General features: G+C 37.6%; 1 protein-coding gene across 4 annotated transcripts in view; it reads right to left on the reverse strand.

Moving 5' to 3' along the window:
- LOC105485513 (cell adhesion molecule 2) overlaps positions 1–18,333 on the reverse strand; it is a 1,093,059-nt gene that overhangs the window by 155,013 nt on the left and 919,713 nt on the right. For all 4 annotated transcript variants that reach the window (XM_071089496.1, XM_011747894.3, XM_071089504.1 and 1 more), the window contains 2 exons: positions 14,913–15,065; positions 11,980–12,117 (listed from right to left, as the gene is read on the reverse strand). In XM_071089496.1, coding sequence (XP_070945597.1) covers positions 11,980–12,117; positions 14,913–15,065 — 291 coding nt within the window. The remainder of the gene's footprint in view (positions 1–11,979; positions 12,118–14,912; positions 15,066–18,333) is intronic.

Below are 18,333 nucleotides of genomic sequence, written 5' to 3' on the forward strand. Positions count from 1 at the left end.
TGAAGAAAACTTGAGCAGTAACTAAGTCTCTCCATCACCAGATGAGAGCTATGGAGCTAGCAAATTTGAATATTTTTGTTATTATAATGTCAGGGTTACTCATGGGCTTCTGAGTGCTAGATGATTAAGGTATGCACTTGCTTTAACCCTTAAATTAAATACATTGATTAACAACATTAATTAAACACAAGTTTAAAAAGAAACAATTTATTTGGTCAATTTCTTGACACTATGTAAAATCCAGTAAAAAAAAAAAATGTTTTTATGTGTCTCATGATATACATACCGAAACTTTTTCCATTCCAACAATGTATAAGAATTCATAACAACACTAAATTCCTGTAACTAAGCATATGATCTTGCGTAGATGAAAATTTCTCATATACAAAACTAAAGCATGATTCATAAAACTAAAATATAATGGTAATACGGCTGAGTGTGGTGGCTCACACCTGTAATCCCAGCACTCAGGGAAGCCAAGGTGGGTAGACCACCTGAGGTCAGGAGTTTGAGACCAGCCTGGTCAAAATGGCAAAACCCTGTCTCTACTAATATTATAAAAATTAGACAGGCGTGTTGGCGCACACCTGTAATCCTAGCTACTCGGGAGGCAGAGGTTGCAGTGAGCCAAGACTGCGCCACCGCACTCCAACCTGGGCGACAGAGTGAGCCTCCGTCTCAAAACAAACAAACAAACTATATATGTGTGTGTGTGTGTGTGTGTGTGTGTGTGTGTGTGTGTGTGTGTGTAATACAATAAATGAATTGGATTTTGTGAAGTAGTACAAACATTTTGGAAAGTTGGCAAGGTCTTTCAAAAATTAAATATATGGCTACCATACAATTCAGCTAGTCCGCTTCTAGGCATTTGCCTAAGAAAAATGAAAACATATGGGCACACAAAATTTTACCCACAAATGTTCATAGTAGCTTTATTATAACATCTGCAAACTACAAACAACCCGAATGTCCATTACTAGGTAAACAGGTAAATAACTGTGGTGTATATATCCATGCAATAGAATACTACTCAGCAAGGAAACAGAAAAGAAACTGTGTACGTGCGACAACATGAATGAGTCTCAAAATGTTTATGTTGAGACTCACAAAAAGAAAGATATGTACAGACCCTATGATTCTAGTTATGCAAACTTGCAGAAAATGCAAACTAGTCTATTGTACCATAAAGCAGAACATTGGTTTCCTGGGAACGAGGTGGAGGGTGGGCAGAGAAGGTACAGGGAAGATGTTAGAAAGCATATGAATCAACTTTTGGGGATAATAAATACATTTTTTATCTTGTTTGTGGTGATGATTTCACTACTACAGACATTTGTCAAAACTTAATAAATTGCAAAATGTAAATATCTATAGATTGATTTTTGTCAATTATATCTTAATAAACTTATTTTTAAAATAAATATGAAAAAGTAAAGACTCTCCACGATTTCTGGTGAATATTCTTTCCCCTTTACCACTCATATACACATGGGACAATCATTATATCTCCTTCTACAGAGTGACTTATGTATCTCCTAGTATTGCCTGGAAAGTCTTGAGGCAGTGCATTTAACACCATTGAGAAAAGTTCAAGATATGTGCACATATACACAGATATACACATCCACATGTAAATGCTATTCATTTTTTTTTCTCACGTTATATAGTGCCCAGCATGTTCTGGATGAAATGGCAAGGCCACTTTCAAAGCAGTAAGTGTAAATAAAGGAACATAAAAATAATAGGTCTTTAAATGTTGAGGTTGAGGCTGGGCACAGTGGCTCATGCCTGTAATCCCAGCACTTTGTGATGCTAAAAAAATAAATGGCATATACTATAAGTTTAAATAATGATATTTTAAATTCATTCTTATTATACATGATGCAGGGGCTTTAAACTCAGGGGACACAAATCTCTTCCTCTTCTTTTATACTTAATTTCAAAGAGTTTGTGATCTCTGGTTTACATGTTAATATTTTACTCATTCAAATTAAGGTTTTATACAACTGATGTTAAATGAGTCCTTAGGACAAAACCAGTTTTGCAACACCAAATAAAGTAAATAAATATATAATCTACCATTTATCAAGTAGTTTCCACAAAGCTTAATCCAAAAAAAAAAAAAAGTAAAATAAGCAAGCAAGAAATAAAGAAATAAAAAATAGAGTTATGTGGCCAGAGAATATTACTAAGATGTAGGTTACAGCAATTATTGTTGTAATTCTCAAACATTAAAATACTAAAGTACATCCCGATTCCATAGTACAGAATGCCCCTCCAAGAAAGAACTCATAAGGTACACAGAATGTTAAAAGTCATTTTCTAAGCTTAGTACTTTAGGATGTCCCTTCCTTTCTTTCCTAAATACCTATTAATGCTTTGCTTATTAGGCTCTAATCCCATGGGTTCTGAAACTTTATTGATAATAAAGAACACTATAGATACATGAGAAATAATAGAATTTTTAGGCCTGACAACCAGGAATTCTTAGTAAGTCTACTTTAAAACCAGGAATCTGCATTTTGTAAACTACCACCTGAGGTGATTCTAATCTAAGCGGTCTAAAGGCCACTTTTTGAGAAACACAGCATTGAGAAATTCACTCTTCCCCAGCTGTCGATATATTATTTGCTAAGTAGCTTACAGTAAAATTATGCTGTGTTTTGCTAACTTGAAAATTAGAAGCTGCACTATCTTTGATTGACATTAAAATGTATGGCAAGGACTTACTCACACAAGGAAACATAGCTAATGTCAATTCGAGCTTGATGGCCAAACAATTTGAAACACATGGTATATAATAAGTAAATCATGCTTATAGAATAATGGTAATGCCATTAGATACTGGCAAACTTCAGTGACCCACTACGGAGTCCAGCTTTCGTGGATATCCAGGTATACACAGCATGATTCTCAGGGCAGGGAGCACATGTGGAGAGAAGTTCTGTTTGAAGCACACTGTACACATAATGAGAAATGGCTATTTTAAAAGGCTAAGACTTACAAAATGCCAGACCTTTATATAGTCAAAATCTCTTTCCTCATTATAAATCACTTAACTTCAAAAATCTACTGTAAGCATAACCTTTTAAATTCTGCATAATTATAATTACTTCAACCTCAGACTTATTTCTCTTTTATTTGAGGCAAGGTCTTACTGTGTCACCCAGGTTAGAATGCAGTGATGCTATCATGGCTCTCTGCAACCTCAAACTTCCAGATTCAAATGATCTTCCAATCTCAGCCTCCCGAGCAGCTGAGACTAATGTGCCACCACACCCAACTAATTTTTAAATTTTTTGTAGAGAGAAGATCTCATTATTTTGTCCAGGTTGGTGTCCAAGCCTTGGGTTCAATTGATCCTCCTGCCTCAGCATCACAAAGTGCTGGGATTACAGGCATGAGCCACTGTGCCCAGCCTCAACCTCAACATTTTAAAGAATGAACTGTATTAGTCCATTCTCACACTGCTAATAAAGACACCCCCGAGGCTGAGTAATTTATAAAGAAAAAGAGATTTAATGGACTCACAGTTTCATACGGCTGGGGAAGCCTCACAGAAAGCAAAGGAGGAGCAAAGGCTGGGGAAGCCTCATGGCAGAAAGCAAAGGGGGAGCAAAGGCATGTCTTCCATGGCAGCAGGCAAGAGAGCATGTTCAGGGGAATTGCCCTTATATAACCATCAGATCTCATGAGACTTATTCACTATTATGAGAACAGCATGGAAAAACTTCCCCTACGATTCATTTGCCTCCCACTGGGTCCCTCCCATAACACGTGGGAATTATGGGAGCTACAATTCAAGATGAGATTTGGATGGAGACACAGATTGTCCCCACATTTCAAAACTAATCATGCCTTCCCAACAGTCCCCCAAAGTCTTAATTCATTTCAGCATTAACTCAAAAGTCCACAGTCTAAAGTCTCAAGACAAGGCTAGTCCCTTCTGCCTCTAAGCCTGTAAAATCAAATGCAAGTTAGTTACTTCTTAGATACAATGAGGATATAGTTATTGGGTAAATATTCCTGTTCCAAATGGGAGAAATTGGCCAAAATGAAGGATCTACAGGCCCTGTGCAATTTCACAATCCAGCCGGGCAGCCAAATCTTAAAGCTCTGAAATGATCTCCTTTGACTCTATGTCTCACATCCGGGTCACACTGATGCAAGAGGTGGGCTCCTACGTCCAGGTCACACTGATGTGAGAAGTGGGCTTCCATGGCCTTGGGCAGCTGCATCCCCATGGCTATGTAGGGTACAGCCCCCCTGCCAGCTACATTCACAGCTGGCATTGAGTGTCTGCAGCTATTCCAGGTACAGGCTTCAAGCTGTCAGTGGATCTACCATGCTTGGGTCTGGAGGACAGTGGCCCTCTTCTCACAGCTCCACTAGGCAATGCCTCAGTCGGGACTCTCTGTGGGGGTTATGACCCCAATTTTCCTTCCACATTGCCCTAGCAGAGGTTCTCCATTAGGGCCCTTCCTCTGCAGCAAACTTCTGCTTTAACATCCAGGCATTTCCATACATCCTCTGAAATCTAGGCAGAGGTTCCAGAACCTCAATTCTTGACTTTAGTGTACCCACAAGCTCAACACCATGGTGAAGCCACCAAGACTTGGGTCTTACACCCTCTGAAGCTGCAGCCTGAGCTGTATGTAGGCCCCTTTTAGCCATAGCTGGAGCTGAAGCAGCTGGGATGCAAGGCACCATATCCAGAGGCTGCACCCAGCAGAAGTCCCTGGACCTGGCCCAGGAAACCATTTTTCCCTCCTAGGCCTCCGGGCCTGTGATGGGAGGGGCTGCCCTGAAGGTCTCTTACATGCCCTGGAGACATTTTCCTCATTGTTTTGGTGATTAACATTTGGCTCCTCATTACTTATGCAAATTTTTGCAGCCCACTTGAATTTCTCCCCAGAAAATGTGGTTTTCTTTTCTACTGCATCATCAGCCTGCAAATTTTCCCAACTTTTATGCTCTGCTTTCTCTTGAATGTTTTACCGCTCAGAAATTTCTTCTGCCATATACTCTAAATTATCTCTCTCAAGTTCAATGTTCCACAGATCTCTACGGCAGGGGCAAAATGCCACCAATGTCTTTTCATGGCAAAGGTGATCTTTACTCCAGTTCCCAACAAGTTTCTCATCTCCCTCTGGGACCACCTGAGGCTGAACTTTGTTGTCCATATCACTATCAGCATTTTGATCAAAGCCACTCAATAAGTCTCTAGGAAGTTCCAAAGTTTCCCACATCTTCCTGCTTTCTGAGCCCTCCAAGTCTCTAGGCAAGTCCAAACTTTCCCACATTTTCCTGTCTTCTTCTGATACCTCCAAGCTGTCCCTATCTCTCTGCCTGTTACCCAGTTTCAGAGCTGCCTCCACACTTTTGGGTAACTTTACAGCAGCATCTCATTAGTGTATTAGTCTGTCTCATGCTGCTAATAAAGACATACCTGAGATGAGTAATTTATAAAGAAAAAGAGGGTTAATGGACTCACAATTCCACATGGCTGAGGAGGCCTCACTATCGTGGAGGAAGGCAAAGGAAGAGCAAAGGTATGTCTTACATGGTGGCAGGCAACAGAGCACGTGCAGGGGAGGGAACTGCCTTTATAAAACCATCAGATCTCATGAGACTTATTCACTATCACGGGAACAGCATGGGAAAAACCCACACCCATGATTCAAATGCCTCCCACAGGTCCTTCCCACGACACATGGGGATTATGGGAGCTAGAATTCAAGATGAGATTTGGGTGGGGACATAGCCAATCCATATCATGAACATATTATAATTTGTGTGTGTATTAATTTCTCCTACTGCCTCTCATTTTCTTAATGAGCAAACATTCATTATCCAAGTGATTTAGGCACCTAAATTTTATAATCTTAATGCTTGCTTTTACTCCATCTCTCCAGATCATTCACCAAGTTCACTTGAAAATTATCTTCTCTTTCAGAACCATTTATTCATAAAAAAATCCATTGTCATCCATTAGTTTAGGTACTTACCAGCTCGGGCTTGCAATGCCTCTTAACTAATAAGCTAGTCTTCAGACTTCCCCCCAAACTGCTAGATGTGTGACCATGAAAAAATATTCCGTCTCTCTGGATCTCAGTTTCCTGTTATTGCTGTGTAACAAATTACTATAAGTTTAATGGCTTAAAGCAATACATATTTATTATCTCATGGTTTCTGTGAGTGAGGGGTCAGGGTATGGTTTAACCTTGGCCTTTGCTCAGTGTTACTTGGCTAAATAAAGATATTAGCTGGGGCTTTAATTTCAATCTGAGTTGGGGTCCTCTTCAAGCTCTCTGATTGTTACTAAATTCTAAATTACTAAATTCATTACCTTGAGACTACATGTCTGATGTCCCTATGTTCTCACTAACTGTCACCTGGGACTGCTTTCAGCACCTAGAGGTCACCCACAGTTCTTTGCCACATGGCACCCATAAGCAATTCACAACATAGCTGTTTGTTTTCTTCTAGGCCAGGAAGAGAATGTATCTCTGACTTTAAGAAATAAGAAGGGGTACATTCTGAAAATGTACATTCTTAAAATTCTTAAAGTCAGAGATACATTCTTTTCATACAATGAGACCCATCCTTGATAATCTCCCTTTGATGAACTCAAAAGGGACCCACAGTGACGTCTGCAAAACCCATTTTGTAATATAAGGTAACATATTATAGACAATCATATCGCATCATATTCACAATTATCTCCTATGCACTAGGGGAAGGGTTTATACAAGGGTGTGGATAATTAAGGGTTATCATAGAATGCTGCCTAATGCATTAATATAAAAGCTACTTAGGTAGAAAAGATCTCAAAGTTTTGTAATAGTAAATCCTCAAACTGCACAGAACTAAACTTATACATGGAATGACAAGTTTAATGTAAATATAAGCTCTCAGGGAGCTGACAGACTTAGGAAGGCAATGCACATCTTTTCTCACACTAAATGGCAGATATTCACTTTCTTGCTATGCAGAAGATTAAAGGCTGCAGTGAAACTACCTGTGGTTTTGGATGCAGCTCTGCCCAGAGGCACCAAAGGAATTTCTGAGTAAAACTCACACAGAGGGGATAAAAAACAGAGTTGGATGAAATTACGATTGTTTCATTTTACTTTTTAAAGCTTATAAAAAAAAAAGCTTCACTATTGCCTATAGAATAAATTTCAAAACCTTAATCTGGAATAAAAGCTCTTTCATGACATAACTGAACCCTGCCTCTTTGTTTATTCTCATGCCTATACCACACATAAAGTTTCAGAGTTATTTCAATCACATGCTGTTACTCTGCATAGATATATGAAATTCATTTCTTCAAAGTGTCCCACCACCTACTTTTGTCCCAAACACATATGATGAATTCCACTCCTTTGTGAAAGAAAATAGGAATCTCAGGATCCCAAAATCACTGTGCCAAAGGGAAAGTTAAGCTTGGGATCTCAGAAATGAAAAAAAAAAAAAAAAAAGAAAAAGCTTTTCTTTTTTTTTTCACGGAATGATAGCTACAATTTCACAAACCTATGTCATAGCCTCATAATAACAGAAGGCCATGTATCTCCCCAAATGGTCTCTCTCCAAAATTGCTGACAAGGAAATTCCTTCTGGGTCCGATAATCTACCAGAATACACGCTGTCCCTATAAACTAGCCCTAAAACAGAGTTCTATAAAGTCTAACCATGACAATGCAAATTACCAGCTTTACTTCACAGGTATGAGACAGAGAAAGACCAGAAACAATCCCTCTGCCTGCCCCAGACCAGTGCATAACTGACTCCTTCCTCCACTTCATCTATTCACATAGTTATCTTATGTAAAATGTAGATTGACTGACCTCTGCCTACCCCAGACCAGTGCATAATTGACTCCTTCCTCCACTTCATCTATTCACATAGTTATCTTATGTAAAATGTAGATTGACTGAGAGACAAGTGCATAATTTACTTTTCCTGTACTCTCTTTCTCATGTAAAATGTAGATGAACTGAGAGATAATCAAACTCTCACAAGAATGTAACAACTTGCCTCCCTGTCTACCCTTCCCCCAAACCCCTTTTCCCCCCTCTTATTCCCCTCCTGCTTGCTCTTTACCCTTTAAATATTGAAGTCTTTAAACCCCTTTTTGGAAAAGGCATAGACCACAGATGCTTCTGTGATTTGTGTTATTTTCTTGGGTGCGTCCTCAACCTTGGCAAAATAAACCTCTAAATTGACTGAGACTTGCCTCAGTCACTGTTTGGTTTATACATTGTTTAAGACACATTTACTCAATAAGCAGATATTTACTGAGTGCCTGCTTCCATAAATGAACTGTTGAGCCTTAACCTCTCCCACAAAGTAGGGCTGATATCTGCTACTTCTGCAGAAAACTGTAGCCAGTTCATGTATCTGTGTCTGTTACATCTTATGTTTTTATATCTCTTTCTCAATTGTGAAAGCCTGGGAGGAATATTTTTGTTTTATTTGTTTATATTTCTAGGACTAATTTAGGAATTGGTACAACTCATCATGATTTCCTGAAAATAAGAATTACAATGATAATGATAATAACAGCTAAAATGTATTCAATGATTCCTTATACTCTGAAAACACTTCATTCATATTGTTTTATACGGAATTCTTGCAAAAGCACTTTGAAGCAACCATTATTATCCTTATTTAGCAAAGGAGAAAAATAAAGCTCAGAGACAGAGGCAGGACTTCTATATAGTTTACTGATACTCCTCATTTTATATTCTTCATACTAATGTGATTCTGAAACAGGAGGTCAACATCACTCACACATTTAACACAATGGTCAACACACACATTTTCAGGCTTCCCCGTGGGCCTGCTCCACCAGAAAATCTTGGATCAAGGCCTGATAATCTGAGATTCAGCAAACCCTGTACTTGATGATGCCCTGTGCTTAATGGCTATAGCTTCAGAACCACTGTTCTATAATCAAGTATGGACAAATTCCATAAACTAGACCTTTCAAGTGACTTTTACCCAGAAAATTGGATATAAAATTAATATGTTAGGTAGTGACAGAGAAAAGATAAAGCTTCGTACAAACATGTCAATTTTTAGGAAAATATTCTCCATAACATGTTTGATAACCCCAAAGACATCGTAAACAGCTACAGCTCAAGGTTCTTGGTTTCTTCATTTGCATCTTCACCAATGCACCATAGAATACTGTGAAATTGAGAGGCATTTTAACAATTTTGTATTGAATTTAATTTAATTCAATTTGATTAGCCAGTCTTTTCCGTTTGCCTTATTTTACGCTAGGGAGTGTCTTTTTAAAACGTGTCAAGTGATATTATACTTAAAACAGTTAGATGGTAATAGGAAGTCAAATTTTTATCTCTGAAAAGAGAAAATAGTGCCGGATAAGGTGGATTACTCCTTTAAATGAGGAGGGTTTGCTAAAAGACGGACGAGTGACATTTTGCTTAGCATATCCAGAAACAGCAACTATAGGGAATATTCACTTTGTGCAGTAGTCTTTACCTAACTGTATTTACATATACACTTACAAATATAAAATATATGCCACTCAGAAAGTTCACCATCTGGTTAGAGAGACAAACGATGTAAACCTGCTAAAGAATTACAAGATTAGATAGACAGATACACAGGTAGACAGATAGATAGATGCAAGTGTAGAGATAAATGCTCTGTAAATGGCAGTGCATTGAAGAGCATAGAAAAAATGGTATCTTCACAAGTTTTCAATACAGCATAGAACCATGTTCTGATTCTGTACCTATTTCTGTCTTCATTGTTGTTCTGATCTTGGTTCAGATGATTTTAAAATATGTTGTTCACAAGATTAAACTTTTCATATTTCTTCATATGAGCAAAAATCTTTCCCCTCCTGCCCAGTGTATGATTAAATCCGTTTGGCATTTAACACAGAGGCCAATTTTGTCAAAAATTCACTTCCTTTATAAATGTCTGAGTATATCATGGGTTTGTCATCCAGCTACAATGTGAAAAACAATCAATCAATACTAGTGAGGTACTTAATATGTGAAAGTGTATGACCTTCTTGAGGATACAAGAGAGGCAAATCCTTGGAACACAAACAAAATACTAACAAAGTGAGAACTAAGTAAACAACAAATGAATTAACTAATTGTGTCAGAATTTAGGAAGAAAAAACATACAGGTAATAAAATAATTCATTGAAGGATTGTACATAAGAAGTGCATTTTAGTGCAAGCCAAGACCTTCACACAAAAGGAAATATGTGATGTGTAAGAGTTCACTGCCTGGAGAATTCTTACAGGCTACAGAAAGCAGATTTTAAACTTATTCGAAAGTTTAGGGCTTTCCATTAGAAATGCTTCAGCAGAAAAGTGCCTGGATCAGATTCTTGTTGTAGTAAGATAACTCTGGAAGCAGTGTGGAACATCCATTAAAGAGAGATCTAACCAAGTCCAGAAATGCCTAGACTAACATATCCTAGAGGCAAAATTAGAATGGATGTTACTGAGCCTTGACAGAATTCAAGAATCAGGTTACATAGTAACCTGAAATTTAATTTAGCATAATAAGACGTCTAACTTGTGTCTTGGGACTGGCATTTCTCAAAATATAATCCAATAATGTATATTTATTAGAAATACTAAGGCAAAGGTAGTGATCAGGGCAAAATTATGGATGAGGACCTTTTCTTGGGAAAAAATATGCAGAGAAAGAGTAATTAAAATAGGAAACTGATAAAAACAATTGTGTGGATTATAATCACAATTTCTCAGTAATATAGGCAATGTTATCTGCTAAGCCTGCATGCCCATTACGAAGAATTAATTAGTGTGATATAAGGTATCACAATTAAAGGTTAAAATAATCAGAACGTCTGAGCATGGTGGCTCACACCTGCAATCCTAGCACTTTAAGAGGCTGAGGCAGGAGGGTCACTTTAGCCCAGGAGTTCGAGACCAGCCTGGGCAACATAGCATGATTTTGTAGCATGATTTCTACAAAAAATAAAACAAGTTAACCAAGCATGGTCATGCACGCCTGTAGTCCCAACTACTCAGGAGGCTGAGGCGGGAAAATCACTGGAGTCTAGGAGTGCGAGGTACAGTGAGCTATGATCATTCCACTGCATTCCAGCTTGGGTGACAGAGCAAGACCCTATCTCTTAAAAGTAAATAGATAAGTAACATTTTAAAATAAGCAGAATGGTTTGCATAAACCCGTCTCATAGAAGATAATGTTGAAAATAATACATATTACAATGGCATAGGAATTATGTTTTAATAATCATCATAAACATTATTATATTTAAATACTAAGCCATCACCCTTATAAACCTATTCCCCTCCTAAAGAACGTATGTTTCATTTGTGTGTGTGTGTGTGTGTGTGTGTGTATGTGTGTGTGTGTGTGTGTGTGTGTGTGTGACAGAGAGAGAGGGAGTTTAAATTTAGGTGTATAAAGAATTTAAAGTATGCACTTTTATTTAGACAAGTACACATTTTTGCCTTTCATGAGAATTAACAGGAATCAAATTTATTGATATTTAACCAGTTTTATTCTCAGAACCCTGTAATTCCCAAAACAAAGTTGAAGAAATAATTTATACAGTTTCTCTGTCTTTAACTTAAATATTATATGTGAGTTCTGAAATAATATCTAATATGTGCTAATTGCTTATTATTGTGAAATATGAATCTATGCGTTTCTTCATATATTAACTGAATTATTCCCTCAACTTTTCCATAAGGTGTATATTATTTTTAAACCTATTTTACAGAAGAGGAAAATGAGGCACACAGGGATTATACTTATATATTAATATACCTTGTAAAATTACCTTCCTTAAGAATGAGTAAATCTGGTTGAAATGATGCGTAATCTGTAAGAGATAACTATGGTTTGAAAAATAATGTAAAATGACTTTTTCCTAACATGTCATACTGGTTTCAGCACATTAATTTTGATTTTCATTTTTCTCTTCTTTACCTTTAATCTCTTTGTCATTTTTGAACCATCTGATATCAGCTGCAGGTTTACTACCAGATGTTTTGCAAGTCAGCTGCATCAAGTCACCCTCCATAACTGGTGATGAGAATCCACTAATCTGAGGCTTTTCAGGAACACCTGAAATTTAAGCAAATGATGAAGTGAGCATCAATCTTCAGGGCTGATTCGTTATTATGTCTATTACTTTCACACATGAAACTGAACTGGATGGTTAATTGACAAGAAGTTCTCAATCAAGTTAACGAACTACTATGTAATAAACTGCTTCGTGTGTGTGTGTATACATACACAGTTGTATATGTCTATATGCATACACACAAATGTATATACATGTGCATACACATAAATGTATATACATATCCATACACATGTATATGTGTACAGATACATACATACATAGTATCAAAAAATCAAGAAAGACGCATATAGCTCAAAGTAGTTTTTTAAATTAAATTGTAATTTTTCTTTTCTTTTTTTTTTTTTTTTTTTTTGAGACAGAGTCTCATGCTGTTGTCCAGGTTGGAGTGGACTGGCTCGATCTCAGCTCACTGCAACCTTCGCGTCCTGAGTTCAAGTGATTCTCCTGCCTCAGCCTCCCAAGTAGCTGGGATTACAGGTGTGTCCTACCATGCCAGAATAATTTTTTTTCTTTTTTTTTAGATAGAGTCTTGCTCTGAACCCAGGCTGGAGTACAGTGGTGCAATCTCTGTTCACTGCAACCTCTACCTACCAGGTTCAAGCAATTCTGCCTCAGCCTCCCAAGTAGCTGGGATTACAGGTGAGTGCCACCACACCTGGCTAATTTTTGTACGTTTAGTAGAGATGGGGTTTCACGGTGTTGACCAGGTTGATCTCGAACTCCTCACCTCATGATCCACCCACCTCAGCCTCCCAAAGAGCTGGGATTACAGGCGTCAGCCACCATGCCCGGCCTAATTTTTGTACTTTTTAGTAGAGATGGGATTTCATCATGTTGGCCAGGCTGGTCTCAAACACCTGACCTCAAGTGATCCACCAGCCTCGGCCTCCCAAAGTGCTGGGATTACAGGTCTGAGCCACTGTGCCTGGCCTCAATTGTAAAATTTTGCCTGTGAAAATACCTGTGTGTAAATCTTAAAAACAATCATTCAATATACTTTACAATTTACTAGTGTAGAGATTTTAAAAGGTAGACTGCATTGAAGAAAAAAACCCACAAACAGATTTCTCTATCCCTTACCAAATTACAATTTAACTTTTGCTTCTTTCTTTCCTGATTTCATAGTTCTTAAAGCTTAAAAAGAATATTATCCTCTGTGTATTTTGTGGCCAGGCACGGTGGCTCACGCCTATAATCCCAACACTTTGGGAGACTGAGGTCAAGAGATTGAGACCATCCTGGCCAACATGGTGAAACTCCATCTCTACTAAAAACACCAAAAAAAAAAAAAAAAAAAAAAAAATTAGCCAGGGTGGTGGTGGGCGCCTGTGATCCCAACTACTCAGAAGGCTGAGGCAGGAGAATCGCTTGAACGCAGGAGGTGGAGGTTGCAGTGAGCTGAGATGACGCCAATGCATTCCAGTCAGGGCTACAGAGTTGGACTCCGTCTCAAAAAAACAAAAAAAAAGAAAGAAAAGGAATATTGGAAAGCACCAATATGAGAAGTACAAATTAAACAACAGTAACACAGTAACCACAAAGATGCATGAAAAATTAACATAACTCCTCTTAACATCTTTTTATCTTCACCTACATATTACCTGCTTTCTTTTTTTAAAAATCGCTGCCACATCACCGTTTAATAAACTGAATTCATCAGTCATCTATTCTTTGAGTTTCAAATTGGCTCTCTACGGAACAATACATTAACCTTATGCAGTTGTTATCCTGAAATCCTCCATTTTAGTGGGTATATTTTGTCTTTAATGGCAAACTTGTGAAGATTTTTATAAAATAGTCCCAGTGTGACTTGCAAAGAAATATGTTTTATATCCTATGCACATAACCAATTCACTAGCTGGATTAGCTTTAATATTCCCACCCAAAAGAACAGCATGTGTTAGTCCTTTTAAATGCAACATTGTGCCTTTTTCTATCTGAAGAGGAGGGCAAGCTTAGGGGAAAAAAAAAATCAATCTTTAAATTCCTCTAACTTGTTCAGTACACAGGTGTGTTTCAATGAACTGCAGCAATTTCAGCTGATTGGGGCACTGACGTCTGTGGAATCACAGAGAGCTCGGAGCTGCAACGTTATTTCCTCAGAATCTCTATGAATGTATTGCTTTTTTTGTGTCACTTTCACCTTTGGGAAAATGGCCCAATATTTAGAGAATAAAAACACAAAGAAACTACAAGCTGCAAGCTCAAGCGACATTAGGTACTTCATTTAGGAATCTAGAAAATAGAATTTTAAAAGGAGAGAAGGCACATGGAAATATCAGGGTCATTTAAATGCACTAAATACACAAGCAGGTCATATCTGAGAGCCACAAGTTCGCGAGAAAGGCTCTTATCAGGTGACTCACATGATCAAATAAAGGAGCATAGTATAGAATACAAGGTGAACTCATTATGCTCAGTATTGTGTCATTTTGGAAAAGGATTAGAATATATACAACATATAGATTATGTGATAAAAAAAAATTAGCTGGAATCAAGAGAACCGGTGTCTATTGCTGGCTAAGAAACAAAATAGCCGTGTGTCTTCTAGCAGTCATATACGTTTTTGAATCTCTCTGTCTTTGTCCCTTTATAAAATGCAGAAAGGAAGTGAATGATTTTAAAATGCCTTTGTTAAAATATAGCAGAGAAAGGATTAAACCATATCTGTTCATATAGTCTTTGAAATACATTTTTGTATTGAATTATGTTGCTGTAGCAATATATATCACTCTGGTTGTGTGATTACATGGTGTTAGTCCCTTGCACTTACCCAGAACGGTGAGATAGGCCTTGGAAGTTTTGACAGGCATCGTAAATAAAGAACAAGTGTACTGTCCTTCATCAGAGAGAGACACGTCACTGACACTAATACTCAATTCATGCCAGGAAGCGCGAACCAGCTCAATCCTATTGTCCCTTAGAGCTGGAAAGAGAAAATATTGAAAACGTAAATAAGAACATCAGAAAAAGTCAGTATTTTTAGACTATATATTTTCAACACAATACAATAAATGTTTTCTTTGGCCATACATTGAAATCTTACTTCTTGGAACAGTTTAAAAGAAAGTTTAAATACATTAAAATATTTTATCAGATATTTAAAAATCAAAGTAGAATTAGGTGCTCCTTAATGTTTTCAGAAATCACTTTATAATTACATGATTACATCTAATACAATACTTTAGATGAGGTAGATACTGATGTTGATAAACATAGCTTTCCTCTGCAAATCTTTCATAGAATACCAGTGCCAAGAAAAACTATAAACAAAGTGGGTTCACTTCTATGGAGAGATAAATTTGGTAAACTGTGACTGAGGCAGGCCTTCCAAGGCAACAACAAAAATATTAGCATATTAAAAGCTCCCTGCAGTAGAGGCACTTGAACTATTTAAACTTGAGCTGATACTGAGCAGAAAGGCACCTGTAAACTATCCGACTTTTAAATTTGCTCTGATTGGTTGGTGCCTCCGCTGTACTGTAAGTTAATGCAGTCTTTCGTCTGAATCACCTTTTCTATCACAAGACACTCATTTTCACAGAAGATATTTTAGCATCTTGCTGAATTACGCTTCACTTGACTCATTTTGGGGGAGAAAAAAAGCATTAAAAAGTTTATCATTATGTGCTCCACTAAGTAGAGCTGTAAAATCTGGAATTAAGCAAGCGGCAAAAAAAAAGTATACTCTAAATGGTAGAAAGAGTGAGGAGGACCAGTTAAACACACCAGCACCCAAGGAAAATCCCAGTAGCTTCCCAAACAACAGTAAAAGATGATCCAGACCCAGCTTCTCCCAACCACAACCTAGAAACAGAAGTTAGTCTAGGTAGACATATTTTTTATTGCTGGTCAAATGAGAATCCATCCACCAATATCAGGAGAGACTGGGTTACCTGCAAGGGGAACGAAGTAGGAGCCTTACTAACAGCAAACAGCTAGGGAAAGTGACCTGTTTTTCCAAGGTGCCTAAGACTTCCCCTTGCCATCTGGAGGTACTGAACAGATAAGCAGCTCTAGTAGTGTGTGTGGAAAGTGAGGCAGGAGGGTACACACAGGGACGGGATGTCTCTACAACAAGTACAGAGCCCTGGAAGTAATCCTCTTTTCATTAGCTAGAGCAAGGGTACGCAACCCCTAGGCCATGGGCCAGTTCCAGTTTGCAGCCTGTTAGGAACCAGGTCACCCAGCAGGGGGTGAGTCATGAGCTAGCCAGCATGACTGCTTGAGCTCTGCCTCCTGTCACATCAGCAAGGGCACTTCTCATAGGAGAGTGAACCCTGTTGTGAACTCTGCATATGAGGCATCTAGGTTGCGTGCTCCTTGTGAGAATCTAACTAATGCCTGATGATTTGAGGTCAAACAACTTCATCCCAAAACCATCCCCCACACACACCACCCACCATCCATGGAAAAATTGTCTTCCACAAAACCAGTTCCTGGTGGCAAAAAGGTTGGGGACTGCTGAGCTAGAGCATATTTTACCTCCCCTAGACCACTACAGCTTAGCCTGGGGAATCTCCTCTTGTCTCTTAGGTGGTCCAGAAGAGATCAGTGTGGTCCCCAGTAGAATTAGATAAATCAACGTGTCCAAATAGCAGCACAAAGTCCCTACAAATTAAATTCTCATTAGAACCACAGCCCATAATTGAAAGCTAGGACTAGCAACTGCTTCTGAGAATAAATTTAATTAGCATCCAGAGTCTCTTAACATAATAACCAAAATGCTCAGCATATAATAATTTAAAAAACTTACTAGTCATAATGAACACCAGGAAAATCATAACTGAATGAGAAAAAATGATCAACAGATGCTTATACTGAGATGAATCAAATATTGAAATTTTTGACAAAAATTTGAAGAAGCCATTATAAAATTACTTTAATAAGCAATTACTAATTATCTTGGCACAACTGAAAAAAACATAAAACCTTAGCATGCAAAATGTTATTAAAAAAGGATGTTATAGAAATAAAAATATAAAAGCCAATATAAAAACTAATTGGATTTGCTCTATAATACAGTGAAAATAACAGAGGATAGAATCCGTTAATTTAAAGACAGAGAAATATAATTCACCCAATCTGAACAGCTGAGAGAAAATAGAATGATAGAAAGAAAAGATAGGAAAGAACAGAGCCCCAGGGACCTGTGAGGCAATACCAAATATCTGTCAGTGGTATCATTAGAGTCCCAGAAGGAAAGAAGAAAGAGAGTGGGACAAAAGGAGTATTCAAAGAAATAATGGTTGAAAACATTCCATATTTGGCAAAAGTCAGGAAGATACAGAATCAATCAAGAAGCTGAGTGAAACCCAAGTAGGAAAAACCCAAAGAACTGTATGTCAAGATACATCAAAAGGAAACTTCTGAAAACAAGCATTACTGCCTGAGCTCCACCTCCTGTCAGATGAATGGGGGCACTTCTCACAGGGGAGTGAACTCTACTGTGAAAACTAGACGAAAACTAGACAAACTTCCTGAAAGGAGCCCAAGAGAATGGCTTATTACCTGTAAGAGAATACAAATTCAAATGACAATACATTTCCCATTTCAAATCATGGAGGCCAGAGGAAGTGGTGCGTTTTTCAACTCCTGAAAGAAAAGAGCTGTCAACTATGATTTCTTAACCAGTAACACTATCCTTTAGGAATCAAGATGAAATACATATGTTCTTAGAAGAAAGAAAAACAGATAATTTGCCTCTAGCAGGACTGTCTTAAAGAAAAATTAAAGTTTTTCAAACATAAAAGAATTAGTAATAAGAGGAAGTATTGAAGCACCAAGAAGAAGGAACAAAAATAATAGCAAAATATGAGAAAATAGAATAGATTACCCTTTTTCTGAGTTTTTTTCAAATACGTGATTAAAACAAAAAGCGTAACTTTGATAGTGTCCACCATTATTAGAGAAGGAATACTCAAGACAAGAAAAAAAGTGGATAGGGAAAAGATACCTAGTGGAAAGTAAAGTTTCCATACTTGAAGTGGTAAAATGTTGCTACCACTTCAGTTGTACCACAACTGTACCACACAGTCTAAATGTTGTAGACTGTGTAAATAACATCTGTTAATTGCAATACCCAGAGAAGCCACTAAGAAAGGCATACAAAGAATACACTCAAAAACTCTATAAATAAAGATGGAATCCATTTATATGATGTTTTGAGATAACAAAAGTATAGAGGTAGAGAA

The sequence above is a fragment of the Macaca nemestrina genome, chromosome 2 (genome assembly GCF_043159975.1).
Source record: "Macaca nemestrina isolate mMacNem1 chromosome 2, mMacNem.hap1, whole genome shotgun sequence".
Classification (NCBI taxonomy): Eukaryota; Metazoa; Chordata; class Mammalia; order Primates; family Cercopithecidae; genus Macaca; species Macaca nemestrina.